The sequence below is a fragment of the Diabrotica undecimpunctata genome, chromosome 7 (assembly GCF_040954645.1).
Source record: "Diabrotica undecimpunctata isolate CICGRU chromosome 7, icDiaUnde3, whole genome shotgun sequence".
In the NCBI taxonomy this organism is placed as follows: Eukaryota; Metazoa; Arthropoda; class Insecta; order Coleoptera; family Chrysomelidae; genus Diabrotica; species Diabrotica undecimpunctata.
Genome location: NC_092809.1, coordinates 88,723,591 through 88,747,618, shown reverse-complemented (window position 1 = coordinate 88,747,618; position 24,028 = coordinate 88,723,591). Strand labels below are relative to the sequence as shown.

At 32.7% G+C, this 24,028-nt stretch overlaps 1 protein-coding gene across 2 annotated transcripts in view; it reads right to left on the bottom strand.

Annotated features, from left to right (window-relative positions):
* Window positions 1-2,659: 2,659 nt before the first annotated feature.
* LOC140445556 (bone morphogenetic protein receptor type-2-like) overlaps window positions 2,660-24,028 on the bottom strand; it is an 872,505-nt gene continuing 851,136 nt past the window's right edge. Inside the window, exon 12 of one of the 2 annotated variants that reach the window (XM_072537668.1) lies at window positions 2,660-2,722. In XM_072537668.1, the coding sequence (XP_072393769.1) occupies window positions 2,714-2,722 (9 nt within the window). In that variant the 3' untranslated portion in view covers window positions 2,660-2,713. The remainder of the gene's footprint in view (window positions 2,723-24,028) is intronic. The other variant, XM_072537672.1, reaches the window with a different exon arrangement.

The following is a 24,028-nucleotide window of genomic DNA, read 5'->3' as shown; positions in this document are numbered from 1 at the left end:
ATAATCGATTTGATTCCTGACGATGTTGTCTGCATTATCCCTTGGTGATGTCCACTTGTACAATCTACGGTTTGGTAATCTTAACATTGTGTTCATTACTACAAATTCTTTTTCTTGGCAAAATTGTATGTACCTTATATAGTAAAAGATTATTTTAAAATTAGGCATGGTGTTTACTCATTAAATGATTTGATGTTTTATAAGGACAGAGTTATAGTTCCGGATTCTTTGCGGCATAGGATGTTAAAGTTGCTTCATGAAACACACTTTGGGGTTACAAAAACACAGCAAAGAGCGAGACAGGTATTGTTCTGGCCAAATATGAGTAAGGACATAGTGGATTTGGTTAGAAATTGTGTTGATTGTGAGAAATATCAGTGAAATAATGTTAAAGAGCCATTAATACTAAGAGAAATTCCATAACTGCCATTTCAAATGCTAGCGGCTGATATTTGTGAATTTGGAGGAGCATCTTATTTAATTGTAATGGATTATCTCACAAAGTGGATTAAAATTGTTCCGTTGCAGTCCAAAACATCCCAGTCAATAATAAATTCGTTTAGTACTATGATTGCCACTCATGGGATTCCTTTGGAAGTTGCATCTGATAATATGCCTTTTGGCTCTAAGGAATGTCAAGAATTCTCTAAGGAATGGAACTTTAAATTTGTGACATCTAGCCCTAGATATCCTAGAGCAAATGGTCAGGCAGAACGAGCCGTCCAGATAGCTAAAAATGTTTTCAGGAAGTGTGAAGATCTTCAGTTAGCCTTATTAGAATATAGAAACACACCACTATTAGGATCAGACAAATCCCCAGCACAACTCTTCAATAGTCATAAACTTAAAGGTAAACTTCCAGTTTTACATGAAAAATATTTACCAGAACAGGTAGACCTAAAAAATGAAAAGAATAAATTGGATAATAAAAGATAATTGTACAAGCACTACTATGATAGAAATACAGCTACAAAAGAAGAATTAAGTGTAGGGGATGGATAATGTGTTTATAAGAGAAGATGGGCAATGGAAACCTGCTGTGGTTAGACGAGGTTTACAAGAGCCAAGATCATATGTTGTTGAGAAAGAAAATGGGACACTTGTAAGAAGAAATAGCTATCACTTGAGACCATCTAATAATATGCCTAAACATCATATTAACCTAGCAGATAATTTTGATCACAATGAGAATGACAGACCTTCAACATCAATGGCCTGTGAGAGTGAAATATTGAATCAGTTTCCTACCAGAAGTAAAAGATTAATTAAACCCCCATCTAGATATAATGATTTTGAAATGTACTAGTTTTGCAATTAGTATTTTTATTAGTTTTATTTTAGAATGTTTTTATTCTTAGTTCATTGTAATTTCTGTATTTTATAGGAAGGAAAAGATGTCATGAGACTGAATAGCTCATGAATGTAAAGTCCTGACAGGGCTATGACATGGGACAGGGGGCACATGATCTCATGGCTGACATAGAGGTTAAAGTAGACTTTACACTACATGATTCTATCATAATATGACATTTATCATATGAGATTTGTTATGATTCCTCGTTTCTATGATGTTTTAAAAAATCGTGTTTACACTGCATGATAAGTTATGACTTATGATATGAGTGACAATGAGTGAGGTTTTATTGATTTTTCTTTTTGTTTATGGTCATAGAAATATTAGACACAGTATAGGTATCAACTATTAGATTTTGAAACCATTATAATGGAAAATAAATCTTTGATTGCATTGGCTTACCTACTTTTAATAATAATACGCCGGCAAAAACTGCGTACAGCAGTAAGAAGAAAAAGATCAGACGCCTTTGGGCTCGCAGGTGGCTCTTACGAAGAAATCGTGGACAGGGTATATCAAATTTAGTGTTTATATTATACCAAATTAAAAATAATAAAGAAACTAAACTAAAATTATGACTAAGAATACTATAAAACACTAAACTAAGAATAAAATTGAGTGAAATATGTCAATTTTGATTTTTCTTTGAAACTGACAACTGACACCAAATATATCTTTTTCTTTATTTGTTATCTTATATATTGAGTTTGAGTATTTTAAAATCGCAAAAAGTTGCCAGTGTATTTTGAAAATGGATTTATTCTTTCTTTGAAAGTTTTTCTTTTTCGTGTATTTTCCATCATGTTAATTAAATTATTAACTTCCTCGACAGCCGCAACAACTCTTAAACACATTTTTTATTATATAGCTACTCACAAAACAATACAAAAAATAATATTTTCTTGTCACTGATGATTTGACATTCATAAAATAGGTTATACCACGGTTATACTAGACTTAAACAAGGGTGTGGGTCGGTATAATCTTGGAATAAATTCTTATACCAATTATAGGTACCCTATATCTAAGTTATTCCATGTTTATTGTTAGTGATTTTGCCTATACCTGATTTATTCTGAGTATAAATTTTATACTTGGTTTAGTAGTTATGCTGTAAAAGTCGTAAATTATGTACATTTATAACACCATTTGGAAAGTTTTGCTTTAATTGATTGCTTTTCGGTTTAAATGTTAGTCCTGATATAAATCATTAAAGATGTAATTAAGAGAGCAGAGAGGTTTGTTATAAGATTTAATAAAAATAAAATTCAATACAAAGTCCCTGAAGTTATCTTGGTCTGGTTTTTTCTTTTGAAGGTGTTAAGCCTGACACTGAATATATAAAAGCTGTTCTGAAGCTTAAAGAACCTGAAAATAAAAAAGAATTGTTAAGAATATTAGGTATGTTTAATTACTTGCCTAAATACTTACCGAATCTCTCTGAATTGTTGTCACCGTTAAAAAATTTGATTAAAAATAATGTAGAATATAAGTGGACAGAAGATCACTTGGCAGTCTTCCAAAAAATTAAAAATATAGTCTCCAAAATACCTATATTAAAAATATTTGATCCTATGTTGCTCATAGAAATACAAACTGATGCAAGCCAGAATGGTATTTGCTGCTGTTTTGCTGCAGGAATGTAGGCCAGTAGCATTTGCTTCTAGAGGCCTGACTGACACAGAAACTAGATGGACTCAGATCGAAAAGGAGTATCTGGCAATTTGGTACCTATAGTTTAAATAAGTTCCTTCAGTTTGTGTATGGTAGAAAAGTAATAATAAAATCTGATCACAAGCCATTGGTGGCAATTAACAAGAAAGACATTGAATTACTATTTAACTGGGAATAAGCCACAATTAAAGGTTAAAATACGTTTATTGACGTTTCAATTTCCACTTCGGAAATCGTTCTCAAAATACAAACATTAGTAAATTAAACAAATTTTGTTTAATTTACTAATGTTTGTATTTTGAGAACGATTTCCGAAGTGGAAATTGAAACGTCAATAAACGTATTTTAACCTTTAATTGTGGCTTATTCCCAGTTAAATAGTAATTAATTTAAAATGCCACAAAAAAATAGCTTCAGAACAAAAATAAGAAAGACATTTGTAAAATAAGTTCTCGTTTGCAAAGACTTAAATTAAAAATGTACATAGCAGATCTTCTATCAACTATCAAGATCATTTCTAAATACCCCAGTTAAAGAAGATAAAGAAATGAGAGAAATTGTTCACTCAGTTGAATTTGATCTACCCATAACTGTGGAGAGAATCGAAGAAATCAGAACTGCGACCAACAATGATTCAGATTTTGTCACAAATAGAAAAGTTTTGTGCTACAGAATGGCCAAATAGAAAAATCGATTTTAGAACCTGACATAAGAGCATTTTACAATATTAAGGATGATATACATATTAACAATGATTTAATTTTTCATAACTTTAAATTGGTCATTTCTAAATCGTTAAGACAGCAAAAATTACATGTTGGGCATTTTGGAATAGCAAAGTCCAAAGCTAGAGCCAGGAAAATATTCTTTTGGTCTGGTATATCACAAGATGTACAGAATGTATCGAAATGTAAAACATGTTTAAAATACAGTCGGAAAATTCCTAGAGAACCACTCATTCAGCATGAAAGATCAAATATTCCCTTTGAAAAAGTGGTGGCTGATATTTTAACTTATGCAGGGCAAGATTATTTGACTTTAGTTGATTACATTAGTAATTGTATAGAACTTATTCCTTTAAAAAATAAAACTGCAAAGGAAGTAATTGAGAAGCTTAAAATTGTTTTCTTTACTCATGGCATACCAAATAATTTTATGTCTGATAACCAACCATTTAACACTAAGAAATTTAAAGACTTTGCAAGTTGGGAAATAAATTTGATAACCTCCAGTCCAAAATATCCAAAATCAAATGGACTAAGTGAAAAATCTGTTAGTATTTGTAGAATTATTCTTAAAAAATGTTATGATTCAGGTAATGACATTCATAAAGTCTTATTAGAATATAGAACTTCCCCCCTCTCTGGTCTAAATATTTTCCCATCAGAGCTATTGAACAAACGATTGCTTCGAACCAATTTACCTGTTACTATAGTTGGTTTTTTAATCAGGAGGAGTATTTCAAATTTACCGCGCCGTAATGCTTTTTTTTATTTATTTTGCTTCAACCACTTAGGGTTATTAGCATAAGAAAAATACAAAAATGATAAAGACATACATAGGCATATACAAAATATCAATTACATAATAATGTATACAACATATATTTTAATTATTGATGTATTGTATTAAATTTTATTGAAAAGGTTTATAGTTTTCAAGAATTCTATCAAGTCAGCTACGTATTTAGATTCTCCTAAAAGTTCTTTTAATGTTTTTGGAAAGTGATGATATAGTCTTTCCACTGAGTATATTGGACACTCAATCAAAATGTGCTTCACTGTCACTTTACATTCACAAACAAAACACACTGGTTCCTCTTCTTTCTTCAACAAGTATTCATGTGTTGTAGAAGTGTGTCCTAATCTGAGACGTGTTATTATGACTTGATGTTGTCGCTTTGAAGGCCAGAAGTTCCATGGAAGGACGGAAGATTTTATTTCTATCAATTTAGTGGTGCTTCTATTCCATTGCTTTTGCCAAACATCGTGCAATTTTGATTTTAAGTAAGGTTTTAAATCCAAATGCACCGTTAGATTTTCCACTGATGCAGCTGTATTGGTTACTGCGGACCTAGCTAGACTATCTGCCTTTTCGTTACCATCTATTCCAACGTGTGACGGTACCCAGAGGAACTCTACTGTCAAATTGCTTTGGTATATACGGTATAAAATTAACTTAATCTGCTGTAGTGTTGGATGAGAGGGATAAATCTGAGAAATTGATGTCAGACAACTAAGTGAATCAGATATTATAAGAGATTTGGGAAGTTTTTTTTCTAGAATATAGTTTAGGGCCTTATTGATGGCAAATAGTTCTGCTGTAAAAATACTTGTCTTAGGAGACAATTTATAGATGGAATGTTCATGGGATGTCACAAAGCATGCTCCAACTCCATTTATGGTCTTAGATGCGTCCGTGTATATAAAATGGTAAGTTTTATACTGTGTGAGAACATGGAGAACGTGAGTTTTAAAAAAATTTGGTATCACGTTATTTTTGTTATATGCTGTAAGTTTAAGGTTACAAAGCGGAGAGTGAACAACCCAAGGAAAACATAAATTTATTTCACAGATAGGATAAATGGGAGGTAGTTCAATATCAAAATCGAATAAGGATCTATTAGCTCGTTCATAGAAAGGTACAGGACCCCTATTTCTTTTTCGATAGACCTCCTGGAACCTGTTAGCAACAGAATGATGAAGAGCTGGATTTTTTTGGTTAGATTTTATACTCGAGACATACGATAGAGTTAAGTATTTTCTTCTTAGGTTTAAGGGTGGCTCTCCAGCTTCACAGAGTAGACTGTCCACAGGACTGGTGCAATATGCTCCTAGAGCAAGTCTAACGGCTGAACTCTGAAGAGTATCCAAAGTTTTAAGCAATGCTTGGTTTGCGGTGTTATACACAACACATCCGTAGTCCAGTTTTGATCTAATTAAAGCTCTATATAAATTTATTAGAGTTGGAAAATCTGCTTCCCAATTTTTATGTGATACAGATTTCATAATGTTTAGTCCAGCTTGGCACGATACTCTTAGCGAGTGTATATGACTTGTCCAACTTAATTTTGAGTCCAGTTGCATTCCTAGGAATTTTATTTCTTTTGTATATTCTATGGGAGAATTGTTTAAAATTAGATTTGGGAGCTTTTGTGGATTTGATTTTCGTGAAAAGTGTATAGCTTTTATTTTTGTGTTGGAAAACTGGAGCCCAATATTGTTAGACCACGATTTTATCGACTTAAGAGCTGCAGAAATACGATTATGAGCCGATAATATGTTTTTATTTCTTGCTAGAATTACCAGATCATCAGCATACAAAAAAGTTTTAATTGTGCCATTGCAGTCCGACACAACATTGTTAATAGCAATTAAAAATAGTGCTACGCTTAGATTCGAGCCCTGTGGAATTCCATTTTTCTGTAATTTAGATTCAGACCATCGGTTATTGATTCGAACTTGGAAATATCGTTGCCGTAGAAAGTTTGAAATAAAAGCAAACGTTACCGTGAATCTTCCAATTGTGGAGTGTGGTTAAAATATCGTAGCGCCATACTGTATCAAAAGCCTTTTTTACATCAAATAATATGGCTAAACATTCTTGATTACATATAAATGCTTCGTGAATTTCTGATTCCAATGATATTAAGTTATCTAATGTTGATCTATTTTCCCTAAATCTACTTTGTTCGGGTATAATAAGATGTTTATGTTCAATATACCACATGAGTCGATTGGCAATGATCTTTTCTAACAACTTACACATTGCATTCGTGAGAGAGATTGGTCTATAGGATTCTGCTTCAAATTTAGGTTTACCTGGTTTGTGTATTGAAACTATGATTGATGAGTGCCATATGTGTGGGAATACTTTATTGATCCATATAAAAGTGAATAGTTGCAATCATAGTTCTTGGCCTACTAGTGGTAGGTTCTGTAGAAAAGGCACAGGTATATTATCTGGTCCTGGACTAGTATTTCTAACGGAGTTAAGAGTTTCAATAAGTTCAGTCAAGCTTATAGGATTGCTTATTGGTGAAGTGTCATTGATTATTGGTATTCCTTTATTTTCTTCAAATCGTTTTTTATTTAAGAATTCTATTGAATATCTTTCATCACTAGAAGCGGTACAATATTGATTTGCCATTATTTCAGATATACTGCATTCGGACGTAAATATCTGATTGTCTTTTATTAAGTACTTTATAGAGTGTTGTAAATTTTTTGAAGATATACTTCTAATCATGTTCCAGATTTGACCAATTGGAGTAGATCTATTGATTTCTGAAACAAACTTTTGTCGTGACTCTTGCTTGCTTTTTTTTAATAATAAATCTACATTTAGCTCTTATTCTTTTAAATTCCAAATGATTTTCAGTAGTTTTATATCGTTTATATCTATTAAAAGCCGATTTAGATTCCCTTATTGCCTGTTTGCACGCATCGTTCCACCACGGTACAGGTGAGTGTTTTGGATGAAAAGCTGTTTTCTAATGGATTTATTAGCTGTATCAATGATGACTTTATTGAAAAATAATGTTTTCTCGTTAAAATCTTGTTCCGAGTCTAACATTTCTCTAAGATTCATAGCTGATGAAGAAATCAATGTTGAGAACAGAGTCCAGTTGGCTTTATTTAAGGACCATTTGGTGATGTGTGTATTGTGCTTATGGTACAACAGATTGTTAACTAAGATGGGAAAGTGATCACTTCCATATAGATCAGGTAAAGTGTCCCACGATAAACTAGGTTGCAAGTTTGGTTCACAAATTGACAAATCAATTGCTGAAAACTCTCCTGTTGCTGCATTATATCGAGTATTCCTGCCGTCATTAAGTAGATTTAAATTGAGATTATTTAGGATATTTTCTATTTTTCTTCCCATTTTTGTCAATTTTTTTGAGCCCCATAATGAATTATGCGCATTAAAATCTCCCAGTATATTTCGAGGTGTAGGAATCTGACATAAAAAATTAGAAATATCTGCTATACTTGGATCAGAATTAGGTGCGATGTAAAGACTGCAGATGTTAACTTTTAGTGGACCTACTAAGCACACCGCTACAGCCGCTAGATTTGTTATTAGAATAATATTGCAATATTCATAGCAATTCTCGATAAAAATTGAAACTCCACCACTGGCATGTTCTTGATTTTGCCTAATTTTAGATACGCTTGTATAATTTCTCAAATTATGAATTTTGTTATTTTTAAAATGAGTTTCTTGTAGGCAAATTATAGAAGGTGAATTTTGAGCAATTGTTAATTGTAACATTTCTAAACGGGTATAATAACCGTTCAAATTCCACTGTAAAATAGACTTGAACGTGAGCTTATGTACAAGGTTCTATGGAGGAGTCGCTTTTGAGCTGAGGTTTTAGTTGTCGAGTAATTGAATTAATTATTTTAGTACATCGCGATTTCATTTTTTTTATATAATGTGAGGATAGATCTCTTTTAACAGATTAAGTAAGCCTAATGTGTCTTCTGTATAAGTTTTAGATAGACTCAATTTATCTGGAGATCCTAAAGCATTTTCAAAAAAATCAGTTAGTTGTTCAAAATTTAATATCGGTGTTATAAGTTTATTAGTAATAAAATCTTTTACGGGTTCCATACTGTTAGCAATAGTCTCAGAATTATCAATAGTTTTGGATTTTTTAAGTTTTTGTATTGGTTTTGTAAAATTTTCTTTAGGTTCTTGTAAAGGTGGGGATAAAATTTCGTCAAGGCTGCGCTTAGCTGTGTTTACTTCTTTACTAGGTGTATTAGTTATTTCAAGTGTATCAGTGGTATCTATTGATATGCTATTGACAGGGCATGCTAGCGTTGAGGAAGAGTTTGGGATTGATGTATGAGGTTGTGAAACATTAGGTGTTGTTGATAACTGGGTAGTTGTTATATTTGTATCTGTGCATGTAGTTTGAGAACTTGGGAATGATGTTGAGGGTGATATTTGGGATGCACTTAATATTGGTGTAGTTAATGAAGAAGGTATAGTCGAAGATTGTAAGGAAAAGGAATTCGCTGAAGATGCTGAAGTGATCGGGACGTCATGTGGAAGAGTATTAACTACTGTATTTATAGTAGTAGTTGGCACTGTTGTTGTTAAGTTTGACAGAACATCAGACAAAATGGTCAGATTGTTTACAATAGTAACACATCTGTTTTTCTAAAGATAAGAAAATACGATAAGATGTTTGTTCGTGGTTTATGACAATTGAGGGAGGAATTAATGTAGCTTCTAAAGGAGAGATAAATGTATGTCTTCGAAAGCTCAGTATATGTCTATATTCTGGGTTTGTTGTACCTATTCGTAAAATATTAATTGGAGTTAATAAATTGAGGCCTAACTTTTTAAGATCAGATTCTATGAAAGTGTGAGGAATACTAGGGCAAACATTAGAGATCAGTAATCTTTCATTTGGTGTAATTAAGCGTCGAGCAAAAATTATTTGTTGATTGATGGTTATTCTTCCGTTGTCAGCATTCATGACAGTTTCTACTAATTCTTCACTAGCTAGGTAAATACAAATACGGTGATTTGAAATTCGTGATAAAAAAATAATATATCTTGGTTCTATAATTTTTCCCAGTGCAAGTAGATATTCCTCAAGTTTGGCGTTTTCCAGAGCATTATATAAAATAGCTTGTTTCTTGGATGGGAATTTTGGCGTTGAATTGATTAACGCTGCAGAATATAAAGAAGTTTTATGTGATGTCAATAACACTTGGGGCCTCGACGCCCCTGGACTATTAGCATCATCCATTTTCGTTTTTTAATGACATCAGGTAATATAAACAATGTGAACTTGTTGTGAAGTAAGTATCTAATTAGATTAAAATTACTTACAGATTTTCTCCAATAAGGTCACTAATTTTTATTTATAATAACACAACACTTTAATTATTAAGTGGATATAAATAAAAGCACAAAAACTAGGTGCGATTAGACTGGTAATTCGCCGTAATGCTTGTTTGTAATTGGTCCAACGGCAGGCACGTTTACTCCACTAAATTATGACTTTTTGACACTAATGACACTTATGAAATTTTAAAATTCAAAATTTATATCGACAATTTTTTGTATTTTCTGCGTTATTCCTTTTATTTTTATATAATTCTATATATATATATATATATATATATATATATATATATATATATATATATATATATATATTGAAAAAGCTGTATTATATTAATTTTATTTTTATTTATAATAAATGTTGTAATTTTTAAAATATATGGTTCGTTGTTTAATTTAATATATACCTCAGCTAGCTCAATTATGTGTATGTGACGTCGACTCTGTAGTCTCCTGGTAGAGTTCAAAAAGAGATTAAACCAAAATTTACTTTAGACTTTTGATAAATTAACCCAAATGAAGCACGTTATTTATTAATATTGAACAAATTTAATATAAACAATAAAATTCGTCTGCAACTTGGGTTGCCTTTAAAATTTTACAAAAATAGGAATCGTATAAATCTTAATGTGGTTTAGTGTCGTGACAATAAAAATTTATTACAAAATGTGGAGACTCTCTACAAGTACCTAAAAACTAAATAAATATTGCAACTTTATAAAGTGTTTAAATGAACTATAAAGAATAAGAAAATGAACACTTTATTCCGCTGACTTTTAACTTGCATTCAAATATAATCAAAATTTCAAATGATCCCCAAAATTATTATCCAACCTCACTTTAAAACAGTTCTGATTTATTTAAAGAAAACTAACTACTCGCAAAATAATCGGTGAAACTGGAATATCAATCCTCTCTTCGGAAGTTAAGGTACGTACTATTCTATTTTTAATTTAATGATCATTAATATTTTCAATTTTTTAAGGCCTATCGCAATTATGTTAATTCATGAATTTTAATTTTCTCAATTTAAATGACATTTCTGTACTCCAATAATAATTTATAAGTCAAATTGTTTCTCTTACTCTCTGGAACAAATTCTGGATATCTCTGCTGTGGAAACTGTGGAAAAACTAAAATTCTAATTAGACGAGTTAAAAAAAACACTCCCGACCTATTCCACAGTTTCAGGGCTCCTCTTCGTCGAAAAATCCTCGTTGGCCTCCTCAAAAAAAACCTATTATCCGTTGCTAACAGCAACCAACGTTCTTTTTCTTTTCGTCTTCTATTTTTTTTAAACCATAAAACTGTCCTGTTCTGACACATCTGTCAATCCACATTAATTTCTCATAATCACTTTAATCACATCTAATTTGGGAATTTATAAGAAAAATGTTCAGATATAAAACTTATTCTATTACAATGCTAATACAATTTATTCTTTTCATCTCCACATCATTGTAATTTCTTATTTAACAAAACCCCTATTAATTTAGCTCCCACAGACTTGCTTGACAGTTTATTTTCTGACGTTTTTTTAAAATTTCTGTTTAAATATTTTTTAAGAATTCTTCTTTTTTTGTTCTTTTTAAGGTTTAGACGATTCACCTATACACTAGGCAACTATACTATTCAGAAATTATTAACACTATACCAGGTAAGTCAAAATTAATTTATTTAACAATTTACTAATCTTTTTCTCTCTTTTATTTCAGAGTCGAACCCACATTGTGATGGCTTCATGAAATTCATGAACAACAAACTCATATAAAAATCCATTTAAGTTGTATCCTTTTTAACATATTGAAATCATTTCAACTTCCCCCAATTTGGATTTTGTTCAGTGCTAACTATCAGCACTTACTAAATCTAAATTCTTACCCGTAAACTTAAATATTTTATTAATATTAACATAACAATAAACTGACTTTTATTAATAAGCATATCTCTTGAATATTTTTTTTTATAATTTACTCTATGACAAATACAGAATTCTCCAAACAAAACATACAAATCTTTCACTAATTATATCAACTTCAGAATCAAATGTCCAAGTACTTTCCCAATTTCTTTACTTTTTTTCCTGTACTATTTATTTCTTGTACTATTTTCGTAGAAATTCTTATAAGTGTTCCCCTATATACTATTTCATATACTATTTCAGTATCTTTATTCATTGCCGCATTATTATTTATTCTTTTTATATCCGCATATAATATTCATTTCATCATCTCTACATATAACTCTACTATATAACTATTGTTCATCTTATTTCCGCATATACTATTTATCATTATAATATTCCCTATTTCCCAATTTCTACAAAATATCGATTTGTCCATAGTACTTTGCTCATTTATTTATACTTGTAACTCCTATAAATCTACTTGAAAATAAATCAACCTTTTTTTATATAAATTCATCAATATTCTGTACATCTGTTCCTAATAAATTATTTAATTATCAAATTTATCTCAAGATATGCTTATTTATTAATTATCCTTCTATTTACAAAACTTATATCTTATAATACCAAATTCGTGTCATAATATTGCCTACCCTTGTATGTTTATTCATAATACTTATAAATTCCCTCTATATTAAATATCCCTCTAATTTTATTAGTTTCTGGATGTCTTAGTTCATAACTGTTTACCCCATGTTCAGTACTAATGACATAAGGTCCTTCAAATGGCAAAAGTAATTTTCCACACAGATTTTCATCCCTTTTAGGCACCTGTAGTGACCTGATAAGTACCTTCTCCCCTTTTTCAAAAGTAACTCTTTTCTTTCTCTTCTTATTGATTCTATTTACATAACGATTAACATTTCTTATTAAATTTTGGTTCACCTTCTTCATTACTTCTTGAATGTCCCCTGTATTACTGATTTCCCAGGGCCTTTCTGGATACTTTCCAGACATTAGGAAATATGGGCATTGTTTGGTGATTCCATGTGGTGTCTCATTTAAAAATCTTTCAACTTGTGGCAAATTTTCCTACCATAAATAATGTTGTCTAGCACACAAAATTCTTAAGAATTTTACCACCTCTTTGACGTATCTTTCTGCAGGATTAGATGCGGGTCTTCTGATACTAATGAAATTTAATTGGATTTTCTTTTCTTCACAAACTCTTTTTAATCTTGGACTTTCAAAATATGTGGCATGATCTAAGATAATTGTTTCTGGAGTACCTACTTCCTCTATGTATTTTTCTAGATAGTATTTTACGGTTTTTACATTTGTCCTTTCGCTGGGATATAACTTTACAAATTTTGTATGTATGTCAATCATTATAAAAATATTTTTGCAACCCTGTTCACTTATGACTAAATTACTGACAAAATCGATAGCAACTAATTTTAAAGGTCTCTCTGCAACTATTGATTTTGCTACATTAACATTGTGGAAATTCTTCTCCTTTGCTAACTGACAAATGGTACAACTTTTAGTGATGTTTTTCGCCATGGATATATCTTTTCTTGTAAAATAATTTTCCCTAAACAACATCCATAATTTTCTGCTCCCTATATGACCATATTCAACATGTAGATCTCTCATGATTTCTTCTGCTAATTCTTTGGTTACGACATAAACTTCTATGGTTTCCAACTTCTTACACCATACTCCATTGATGTTGATTGCTCTCTTCTTTTCTGCTTCTTCCAATCTTCTCTGATCTTCCAAGATTCTTTCTAACGAATACAGCCCTTCTTCATTCTTCATTCTGTTGATTCCAATTTGATATTTTCTTCCTTCACTTCTTTGTTGTGCTTCTCTGCTTAGTACATCTGCTACAATGTTTGACTTGCCTGGAATATGTCTAATTTCGAAGTCATATTCTTGTAACAAAAGGCTCCATCTATGAATTCTGTTGTTGGCAAACCTGTTTTTAAACAAAGTTGTCAGAGCAGAATGATCCGTTTCCAATACAAAATGTGCTCCTAACAAAAAAAATCTTAATTTGGTAACACAGTAGATCACACTTGCTGTGTTGTTAGCCTAGTTTAAGATATAGGTGCCGGAGTTAGGCAACACGGATGACGGGGGTTAGACAGATCATGTGAAGGTTGCCGAAGCTCGGGCATGGATGGATGTTTTAGGGATTAGAATAAACTGATGTTTATGTGAAGTAAGGATTATTATTTGTAACCCCTCTTCGATAACACGACATGGTGGCAGCTGGTGCTTTGTTTTGTTAACATTAAACAAGCAAAGAGTGATCGAACGTGACAGCAGTGCAAATCTTATGCATAACCTATAAATCAGAGGGGACCTAAAAATCCTTAAAATGGATGCACCTATCCAAATAAATAAAGAAGTGTTTGCGAACATTTCGGCTCCAAGCGAATTTGATTTTACACAGCCCCAGACATGGCACCAATGGAAGAAAAGAGTAGAGAGATATATGTCTGTAAGTGGATTTTGACAAAAATCTGACAAGGATAAACTAGACCTTTTGTTGTATTTAATGGGAAATGAAGCAGAAGATATTTTACTTCAAAATCAACCAGGGGAGAATGCATCCTTTCAAGACGTAATGCAGATTTTCGACAATCATTTTATTCCCCGAAGAAATACAATCTTTGAGAGATTTCAATTTAATTCAAGGGTACAAAGGCCAGGAGAACCTGTGGGAAACTTTATTTCAAGTCTACATACTCTTGCAGAGCACTGTAGCTATGGAGCTCTTAAAGATGGGTTAATTCGTGACAGGATTGTTATCGGAATAGCTGATAAAAAGGTGAGCGAAAGAATGCAACTAAATGATGGTTTGACACTAGAGAAGGCAATACAAATAGCACGCCAAGCTGAACTTCAAGATAGTCAAAATAGAATTATGAGACAGGAGCAGTCAGTTAGTGCAGTTAAACAGGACTACAGGGAGCGTAGTGATAAAAGACATCAAGGTAAGAGTTTTGCTAAACAAGAAACAACTCATGAGAAAGTTAAGGAAGGTTACAGATGTGGATACTGTGGCATACCTACATGTAAAAATAGGGAGAAATGTCCAGCCAAGTTCTCTGAATGCAGATCTTGTTCACGTAGAGGTCATTGGAGTGTGATGTGCAGGAAGAAAGCTGTCAGAGCTGTTAAGTGTTCAAGGTCCACCAGTAGCAGTAGTACAGACGACGAAGGAAGGGATTCAGTAAATCAAGTGGTACATACAGATTCCTTTATTGGCCAAGTGTACCTAGACAAGAAGGATCGTTGGTATGTAGACATCTTATTGGATGACAAATTTAAGGTACCTTTTTTTGTGGATACAGGAGCAGATGTTAACTGTTTTCCCTATGAAAAATTACCTCCAGAATATATGGGTAAAATTGTGGCATGTGATGCAATTGGTGCAGCGGACGATCATAAATTGGACACAGTGGGTAAGCTACATATAAAATTTACTTATGACGGTTTTACAAATGATGAAACAATATATTGTATTAGGAAGTTGAGACAACCTATATTAAGCAGAGAGTCAATCATTAGGTTTAATGTTCTAAATTTTTCTAAATGTAAGCTTAAACAGGTAAATCAAATCAGTTGCAATGTTGTTCATTGTAATCAATCTAAGAGTACTAATATGTTTTCAAAATTTAATTTAGAGTCTGTTGCTAAAACATTTCCTGGTATTTTTAGTGATATAGGTGAATTTAAAATAGAAATGTCAATTAGAATTAAGCCAGATGCTAAACCTTATGTACAGAGCGTTTCCAGAACTGTTCCTTTACCTCTGTTACCAAAATTAAGAATTGAAATTGATAGATTGCTAAAATTAGGGATAATTGAACCCATTGAAGATCCTACTTCTTGGGTCAGCCCAATTGTTTGTGTGGACAAGGGAGATTGTGTACGGCTTTGTGGTGACTATACTAAACTTAATGAAAACGTGTTACGGTCACATTTCCCTCTCGGGAAAATATCTCATACACTAGCACAGTTGAAAGGGTCTAAATTCTTCTCAAAATTGGATACCACAAGTGGGTTTTACCAAATAAAATTGAATAAGGAAAGTCAGTTGTTAACAACTTTTATAACACCTTTTGGCAGATTTTTCTTTAAAAGGCTTCCATTTGGTATATCTTGTGCCCCAGAGTATTTTACTATGAGATTTTCAAAAATCTTAACTGGCATTGAAGGCTGTGTTGTCCATATAGATGACATTCTTATTCATGCAAGGACAATAGAGGAACATGACAATATTTTGAACACAGTCCTAACAAAACTTCATAAGGAAGGTATTACACTAAATAAAAACAAATGCTCTATAGCAACGAAAACAGCTAAATACTTGGGTCATATGGTCTCTGAGCAAGGGATATTAATTGATCCAGATAGGGTTAAAGCTATCCGTTATTTTCCGGAACCAAAAAATAAGACCGAGCTGTTAAGATGGCTGGGTATGATTAATTTTGCTGCAAAATACATTCATAATAAATCTGAGATTCTTGAACCATTAACACATTTACTAAAAAAAAATATTAACTTTTTGTGGGGTCCAGCACAAGATAAAGCTTTCAGCACTTTAAAACAAAAGTTAGAGAGCCCTCCAAATCTAGCGTTTTTTGATGCTAATAAAACCATAATTGTTAGTGCAGACTCAAGTTGTTTTGGTATAGGTGCATGTCTATTTCAAGAAAATGTAGATCATACTCGGGAAATAGTGGCTTTTACATCTAGGCTTCTGAACTCAGCTGAAACACGATATGTTCAGATTGAGAAAGAAGCTCTTGCACTTACCTGGGCAGCAGAATATTTTTACGATTTTATTTCAGGAGTTCCTAACCTAATTTTTGAAACAGACCATAAACCTTTACTACAAATTCTGCAAACTAAAAATTTAGATGAGTTAACGCCACGTTTGCAAAGATTTCGAATGCGCTTAATGCGATACAAGTATACTGTAATCTACACACCGGGAAAAAATTTAATTGTAGCAGATACTTTAAGTCGGGCCCCTTTACAAACAGATACGTTAGCTAATAAAGAACTAACTGCAGAAACTGCAGCATATGTGCAGTCAATTATTCATAATTTACCAATTAAAGATTATTTTTTGAATTTAATAAAAACAGAACAAGAAAATGAATATATTTGTAAAAAACTAAAAGAATATTCTTTGTCTTCTTGGCCTGAAAGATCTAAATTGCCATTTGAATTGTTGCCATACTATCAATATAGATATGAAATTTCCTATTCGTAACAATTACTTTTAAAAGGGTCTCGCATAATCATTCCTAAGAGTCTTCAACTCAAGGTGTTGGAATTTATTCATACAGGCCACATGGGAATTGTAAAATGTCGAGATCGTGCCAAACAGAGCGTTTGGTGGCTGGGTTTGTCATCCCAGATTAATAACCTAGTCACACATTGTCCCCAATGTGTTGAACACAGAGTAAATCATAGAGAAACATTTCATAAAGGCAATACTGTACAAAGGCCGTGGCAAAAACTGGGGGTTGATTTGTTTAAATGTTATGATAAGTTGTACTTGATTGCCACTGACTACTTTTCACATTGGTTTGAAATTTTTACTTTAACCAATATGACAGAAGATGCCATTATTCCTAAACTTAAAGATATTTTCTCTCGTTATGGTATCCCAGAGGAAGTTAGATCCGACTGTGGTACTCAATTTTCATCAAAATTTATAAAGTTTTCAAAAGAATATAATTTTGTTCATAAGACGAGCAGTCCACACTGGCCACAGAGCAACGGTGGAGTGGAACGCACTGTACAAATTGCAAAAAGATTAATTCAGAAAAATAAAAAAGAGGACCTAAGTTTGGCATTGTTAGCATACAGATGTACACCCCTAGAATGTGGTGTTTCACCTTCTGAATTATTAATGAATAGAAAATTAAGATCTAACTTGCCCCAGCTTCCAAGCTTATTAAACTTTTCAAAAGAACTAAACACTGAAAATAAAAAGAACGAAATAAAGGATAAACAAGTGAAAAACTACAATAAGCGACACAATGCCAAGGATTTAGATCCTCTTAAGGTTGGTGATTCTGTGTGGGTGGTTGATATCAGGAAATATGGGCAAGTTGTTGCGATCTGTCAGGAACCCAGGTCCTATATAATTGAAACTGAAACTGGGAAATTTAGAAGAAATAGATGGCATTTGATTCATGCACCCTACTGTTTCCCTGTATTGAGCACCCAACCAGAATCCTCAAATGATTATGTTCCGCCAATTTCTAGTAACACAAAGCTAATGCCTTGCTCTAATCAAAGCAATGGTGACATACAGGGTAAAATTATGGAGGAAAGTAGTAGGGGGGAACCCAGTGTATTTCCGGACAAAATCGAACAAAGTGGAAATCATGTTTTACCTCCATCGGGTCAGGATAAAAGTGATAGTGACACTGATAGTGTATCGGACTTTGAGTGCGTAAAGCCTAGCAGGCCAAAAAGACTTGTGAAGAAACCGGTTCATTTAACAGATTATGTTTGTAGTAGTTTAAGTTAGTTTAGGTATAAGATCATCAATGACACAGGGATCTTTTATAAAAAAAAGGGGAGATGTGTTGTTAGCCTAGTTTAAGATATAGGTGCCGGAGTTAGGCAACACGGATGACGGGGGTTAGACAGATCATATGTGAAGGTTGCCGAAGCTCGGGCATGGATGGATGTTTTAGGGATTAGAATAAACTGATGTTTATGTGAAGTAAGGATTATTATTTGTAACCCCTCTTCGATAACACGACACTTGCCATTTCTAGTTCCGTTGCTGAATATCTTTTTTCAAAATCTTTGCTTACCCTAGATACGAAACTTATAGGAACTTCCTTTTCTTCTTGTTGTTGTAGCAACACTCCAGCTAATCTCTCACATGATGCATCCGTTCTTAGTATAAACTCCTTATCATACTGCGGATGATACACTTGCAAATTAGTTGTAAAAATTTGTTTTAATTGTAAAAAAGCTGTATTTCTTTCTGGAGTCCATTCCCATTTCTGGTTCTTCTTTAATAGTTCTATTAGTGGCACTTCCATCCTACTTAGGTCTGGAATTAATCGTTTAAAATAATTCAATATTCCTAAGAAACCTCTGAGTGTTTTGAGATTATGTGGTGTGGCAAATTCTTAAATCGTTTGTATCCTTTCTGGATCCATACTGACTCCTTGTGTATTGAGCACATATCCTAGATATTTGACTTCTTTTTGGTAAAAAGAGCATTTTTCCAAATTTAATTTTAAACCTGCTGTTTCTAACTCCTCCATTAATGTTTTTAGGTGATCCTGATGTGACAACTCATCTTCAGAAAATACCAAGATGTCGTCTATGTAGTGGAGAATGAACCTTTCATATCTGTTCAGAATGGAATGCAAAGTCCTGACCAGTGCTGCACATGAACTCTGGAGTCCAAATGGTACCACACAGAATTGGTACACAATACCATCCACCATGAATGCTGTATAACATCTGCTTTCTGTGGCTAATGGAATAAGCCAAAAGCTATGCCGAAGGTCCAACTTTAAAAAAGACTTTAACTTTAGTGATTCTTCCAAAATAACCCTCAACATTCATTGGACTCTCATATTGTTTTCTCGTATAGCTGTTGATATTACGAGCATCCAGGCATATCCTGATTTCTCCAGATTTTTTTCTTACACATATGATGGCACTAATATAAGGAGAATTACTTCTTTCTATTATTCCATCCCTCAGCATTTTATCCAGCTCTCGGTACACCTCATTCTTTAATTTGTACGGAATGGGATATGTCTTCATTTTATAATTCTTGATTTCTTTGTTCATTTCCAATTTATGTACATATTGTTTTACCACACACACCTCTTGATTGAATAACCTCTGATGTTCCTTTAACAAACTTCTTATCTCCATTTCATGTTCCTTTGGCACTAAAATAATTTCTTCTGAACTGTTTACTTGACAAATCTGAAATTCTTCTTTATTCAAAATCTCTTCTTTATTTAATTTACAAAATTTAATAGATTCTTGATCAATTTGTAAAGTTTGATTGACATAGTTAATAATCATTTTATGTTTTTCCATTTCATCATTTCCCAATACTATCTCAAAATTTAAGTGATCTACCACTAACATTTGTATTTCATACATTTTATTTCCCAATTTTACATTACAGATTATAGAACTATTAGTATCATATAATTTTTTATTATTCGCCCCTATTAATGATAATTTATTTGTTTTTATCACCATAATATTGTCCTTATTTAAATTATTTACAATGTTTTTGTTGATTAGAGTTACTTCTGAACCTGTATCTAATAATTACTTGTATACTGAATCTTGTATGTACCCTTCAATAAACTTTAAAGTATTAGTGTTATTATTTTTATTTAATTCCCCAGTATCTCTAATAAACTCCCTTGGATGTTCATACTTTGATAAGTAGACAATATTATGCACATAGCAGCGGTCTAAACAAAATTTCTCCCTTCTGCATCAACACTTGCTTCCCCCCTATTCTCCTCTGTTCTAACTACATTCACCTGTCCTCTCTCCTCATTTTCCCCCCTGTTATATCTTGGATTCCCTTCTCTGTAAACTTCCCTATTTCTCGTCTCCTATGGATAATTTCCCTGGTTCTGTCTCCAATTATTGCCTCTGTCATTTCCTTGTCTCCAGTTATTCCCTCTATCATTGTTTGGATTCCCTTGTCTACGTTCCCAGTTATATCTTCCGATATCTCTCCTGACATTGTTCATATTCTCTCCCCTATTTGTAAAATCCCTGCTTCTATTTTGTTTCTCAAATTCTCTTTCCCTATAATTATTCCCTCGATTCACCCCTGTCTATTTGCTGTGTTATTCCTATATGTCCCTTGCTCTTGTCCATTTCGATTCTGCGTCCCTACACTCCTCTCAATCCTCTGATGATATCCTGTCAGACTTTCCATCGTCTTTATATTGTGGAGAGCTATTGTTTCCGCCATGTTATGGTTATATTGCCTGGCGACGTATAGGACAATCTCCTCTTCTCGCATAGCCGGTTCTAAGTATTGTGCTGTCTGGAATAACTGCATTGCGTACAGATTGTAGTTGGTACTTTTTTTATAATTGAATTTCCCAAAATACAACCGCTCCCTGAAACTAGCCTGTTGGTTTTCTCCCCAAAAATAGTTAATAAACTTGGCCTCAAATTCCTGCACATTATTTATGGAATTTTCATTATTGCAAAACCATAATAATGGCATGCCCACTAACATGTTTCGAATATTCAATTTCATTTCTATCGGATCCCTTACATTCTTTACCTTATTTTTGATGATATCTACAAATATTCTAGGATGTAAGTGATTCAGGTTTCCGTCAAACTTAATTCCCCCATCATTATAATTCGGCATCACAGTACTCACTCCCCTTGTTTGTCCTAGATTTGATTCCAAACGCTGAATCTCCTCACTTGCATTTTTAAATTTCTCTCTTAATTCCTCAACTTGTCCCTGTAATACTCTATCTCCCTTTTCCGCCTGATTTGCATGCCTACCCATTTCCAGTTCCAAATTCTGCAATCCCATCTTTATATTGTTTTTGATAATGGTAAGTTTTTCCTCATGATCCTGAGTTTGCCTTTTAACACTTTCTACCTCCCTAACAATCTCTTTATTCTGCTTATTAACTTCTTTGTTTATTTCCCTTGGTAAATTCTCTTGAATGGATGTTCCCAACTCTACAAATCTGCTCCCAATTTCCTGTCCTATTTCCGCTCTAATTATGGCCTTTTCTCTGAATATCTCCTCCTGAACATTCCTCTTAAAATTCTCACTTTCTCCTCTAACCTGTTCTACTTTTTCTAAACCTTGGGTAATGTGTAGCATCTCTTCCCTGACTATCTTCACTTCTTCTTTGATTTCTTCCCTCATTTTAATTAACTCTCCCCTAAGTTCTCCTTTAATATTATTTTCCATTTTGTTCATATCCCCCCTAATATTGTTAATATTACTATCCATTTTGTGCATATCCCCCCTAATATTATGATCCATCTGTTGTAGCATCCGCATTATTTGCCTCATATCCATCTGTGTCATCCCTGACTCTCCAACATCTCCTTTCCTGCGTCTCTCCTCCTGCACTCTACTTTCATCCTCACTTTCATCACGTCTATCTCTCACTGTCTCATCCAACTCCTCTCTCAAACTATCTGTTAGACTTCCCTCTCTATCACCTTGTCCTGCTTCTTGTATGCCTTGCTCTAAATATACTACAACTTCTCCTGATCCTCCTCTGCTTTCTTCATCTACCTGTATATCCTGTTCCTGTTCTAACACCTGTTCTCCTTTACTCTCTTTCGGTACGACTTCTTTTCCATTTCTTAAAGTCATTCGGTCTGCCATTTTATCCTAATATCTATTTATTCTCAAATTTAACTTTAACTGCCCCAGAATCTCTGCAACACTAATCACGCCAATTTATTTTTACTCTAATCTGTGTAATATTAATAAATCTGCTTAAAAACACCCTTATTTCTGTTTTCCGAGAGGCCCCACGTTGTTAGCGTCAATTGAAATGGTTGTATTTTATTAATTTTATTTTTATTTATAATAAATGTAATTTTTAAAATATGTGATTCGTTGTTTAATTTAATATATACCTCAGCTAGCTCAATTATGTGTTCTAAGCAATCTGTCACTGTGTGACGTCGACTCTGTAGTCTCCTGGTAGAGTTCAAAAAGAGATTAAACCAAAATTTACTTTAGACTTTTGATAAATTAACCCAAATGAAGCACGTTATTTATTAATATTGAACAAATTTAATATAAAATGCCTTTAAAATTTTACAAAAATAGGAATCGTATAAATCTTAATGTGGTTTAGTGTCGTGACAATAAAAATTTATTACAAAATGTGGAGACTCTCTACAAGTACCTAAAAACTAAATAAATATTGCAACTTTATAAAGTGTTTAAATGAACTATAAAGAATAAGAAAATGAACACTTTATTCCGCTGACTTTTAACTTGCATTCAAATATAATCGAAATTTCAAATGATCCCCAAAATTATTATCCAACCTCACTTTAAAACAATTCTGATTTATTTAAAGAAAACTAACTACTCGCAAAATAATCGGTGAAACTGGAATATCAATCCTCTCTTCGGAAGTTAAGGTACGTACTATTCTATTTTTAATTTAATGATCATTAATATTTTCAATTTTTTAATATTTCATGAATTTTAATTTTCTCAATTTAAATGACATTTCTGTACTCCAATAATAATTTATAAGTCAAATTGTTTCTCTTACTCTCTGGAACAAATTCTGGATATCTATGCTGTGGAAACTGTGGAAAAACTAAAATTCTAATTAGACGAGTTAAAAAAAAACACTCCCGACCTATTCCACAGTTTCAGGGCTCCTCTTCGTCGAAAAATCCTCGTTTGCCTCCTCAAAAAAAACCTATTATCCGTTGCTAACAGCAACTAACGTTCTTTTTCTTTTGGTCTTATATTTTTTTTAAACCATAAAACTGTCCTGTTCTGACACATTTGTCAATCCACATTAATTTCTCATAATCACTTTAATCGAGTCTCGTTCCAACCTTTGCTGGAGACGGTCGCATAAATTTGTTTTTCTAGTACAAAAATATCTATTATTATAGTAACCAGTTCTTATTGGAAACTATATCGTTAATTACTAATATTAATTATCAGTGTTGTAAAAACGCAAACAAAATAAAACAAGTGCTATTTCCAAACGCCAAATACCGGCAAATAAAAGTCATAGGCGTATCATAAATAATTGTTCGTGATGTATAAAATATTTAATCGTGATACAGGATGGACATAGACAATCCGTTCTTAAATTCAAACAAAGTGAGCAGATCTCCGCCGAGAAGTTCAACTTCAGAAAAACACATCGCTAATCTGCAAATAACTACCATGCAACAACCATCGAGCAACAGAACCTTGTCTAGCGAACAACAACGGAATGAAAATTGCTCAACCAATATGGTACTCCAAGAGACAGAGTCAACTGAGAATCAACATGAACAACCAGGTAACTCTTTTCTTTCTAATCATGCTTCTTCTTCTTCTTATCTACCGTCACAAATATACATCGCTAATCCACAAGATATCCAAGAAAACAGAGATCCAGAATGGAAAACTGTTCAAGCCCACAAACGAGCAAGAAATG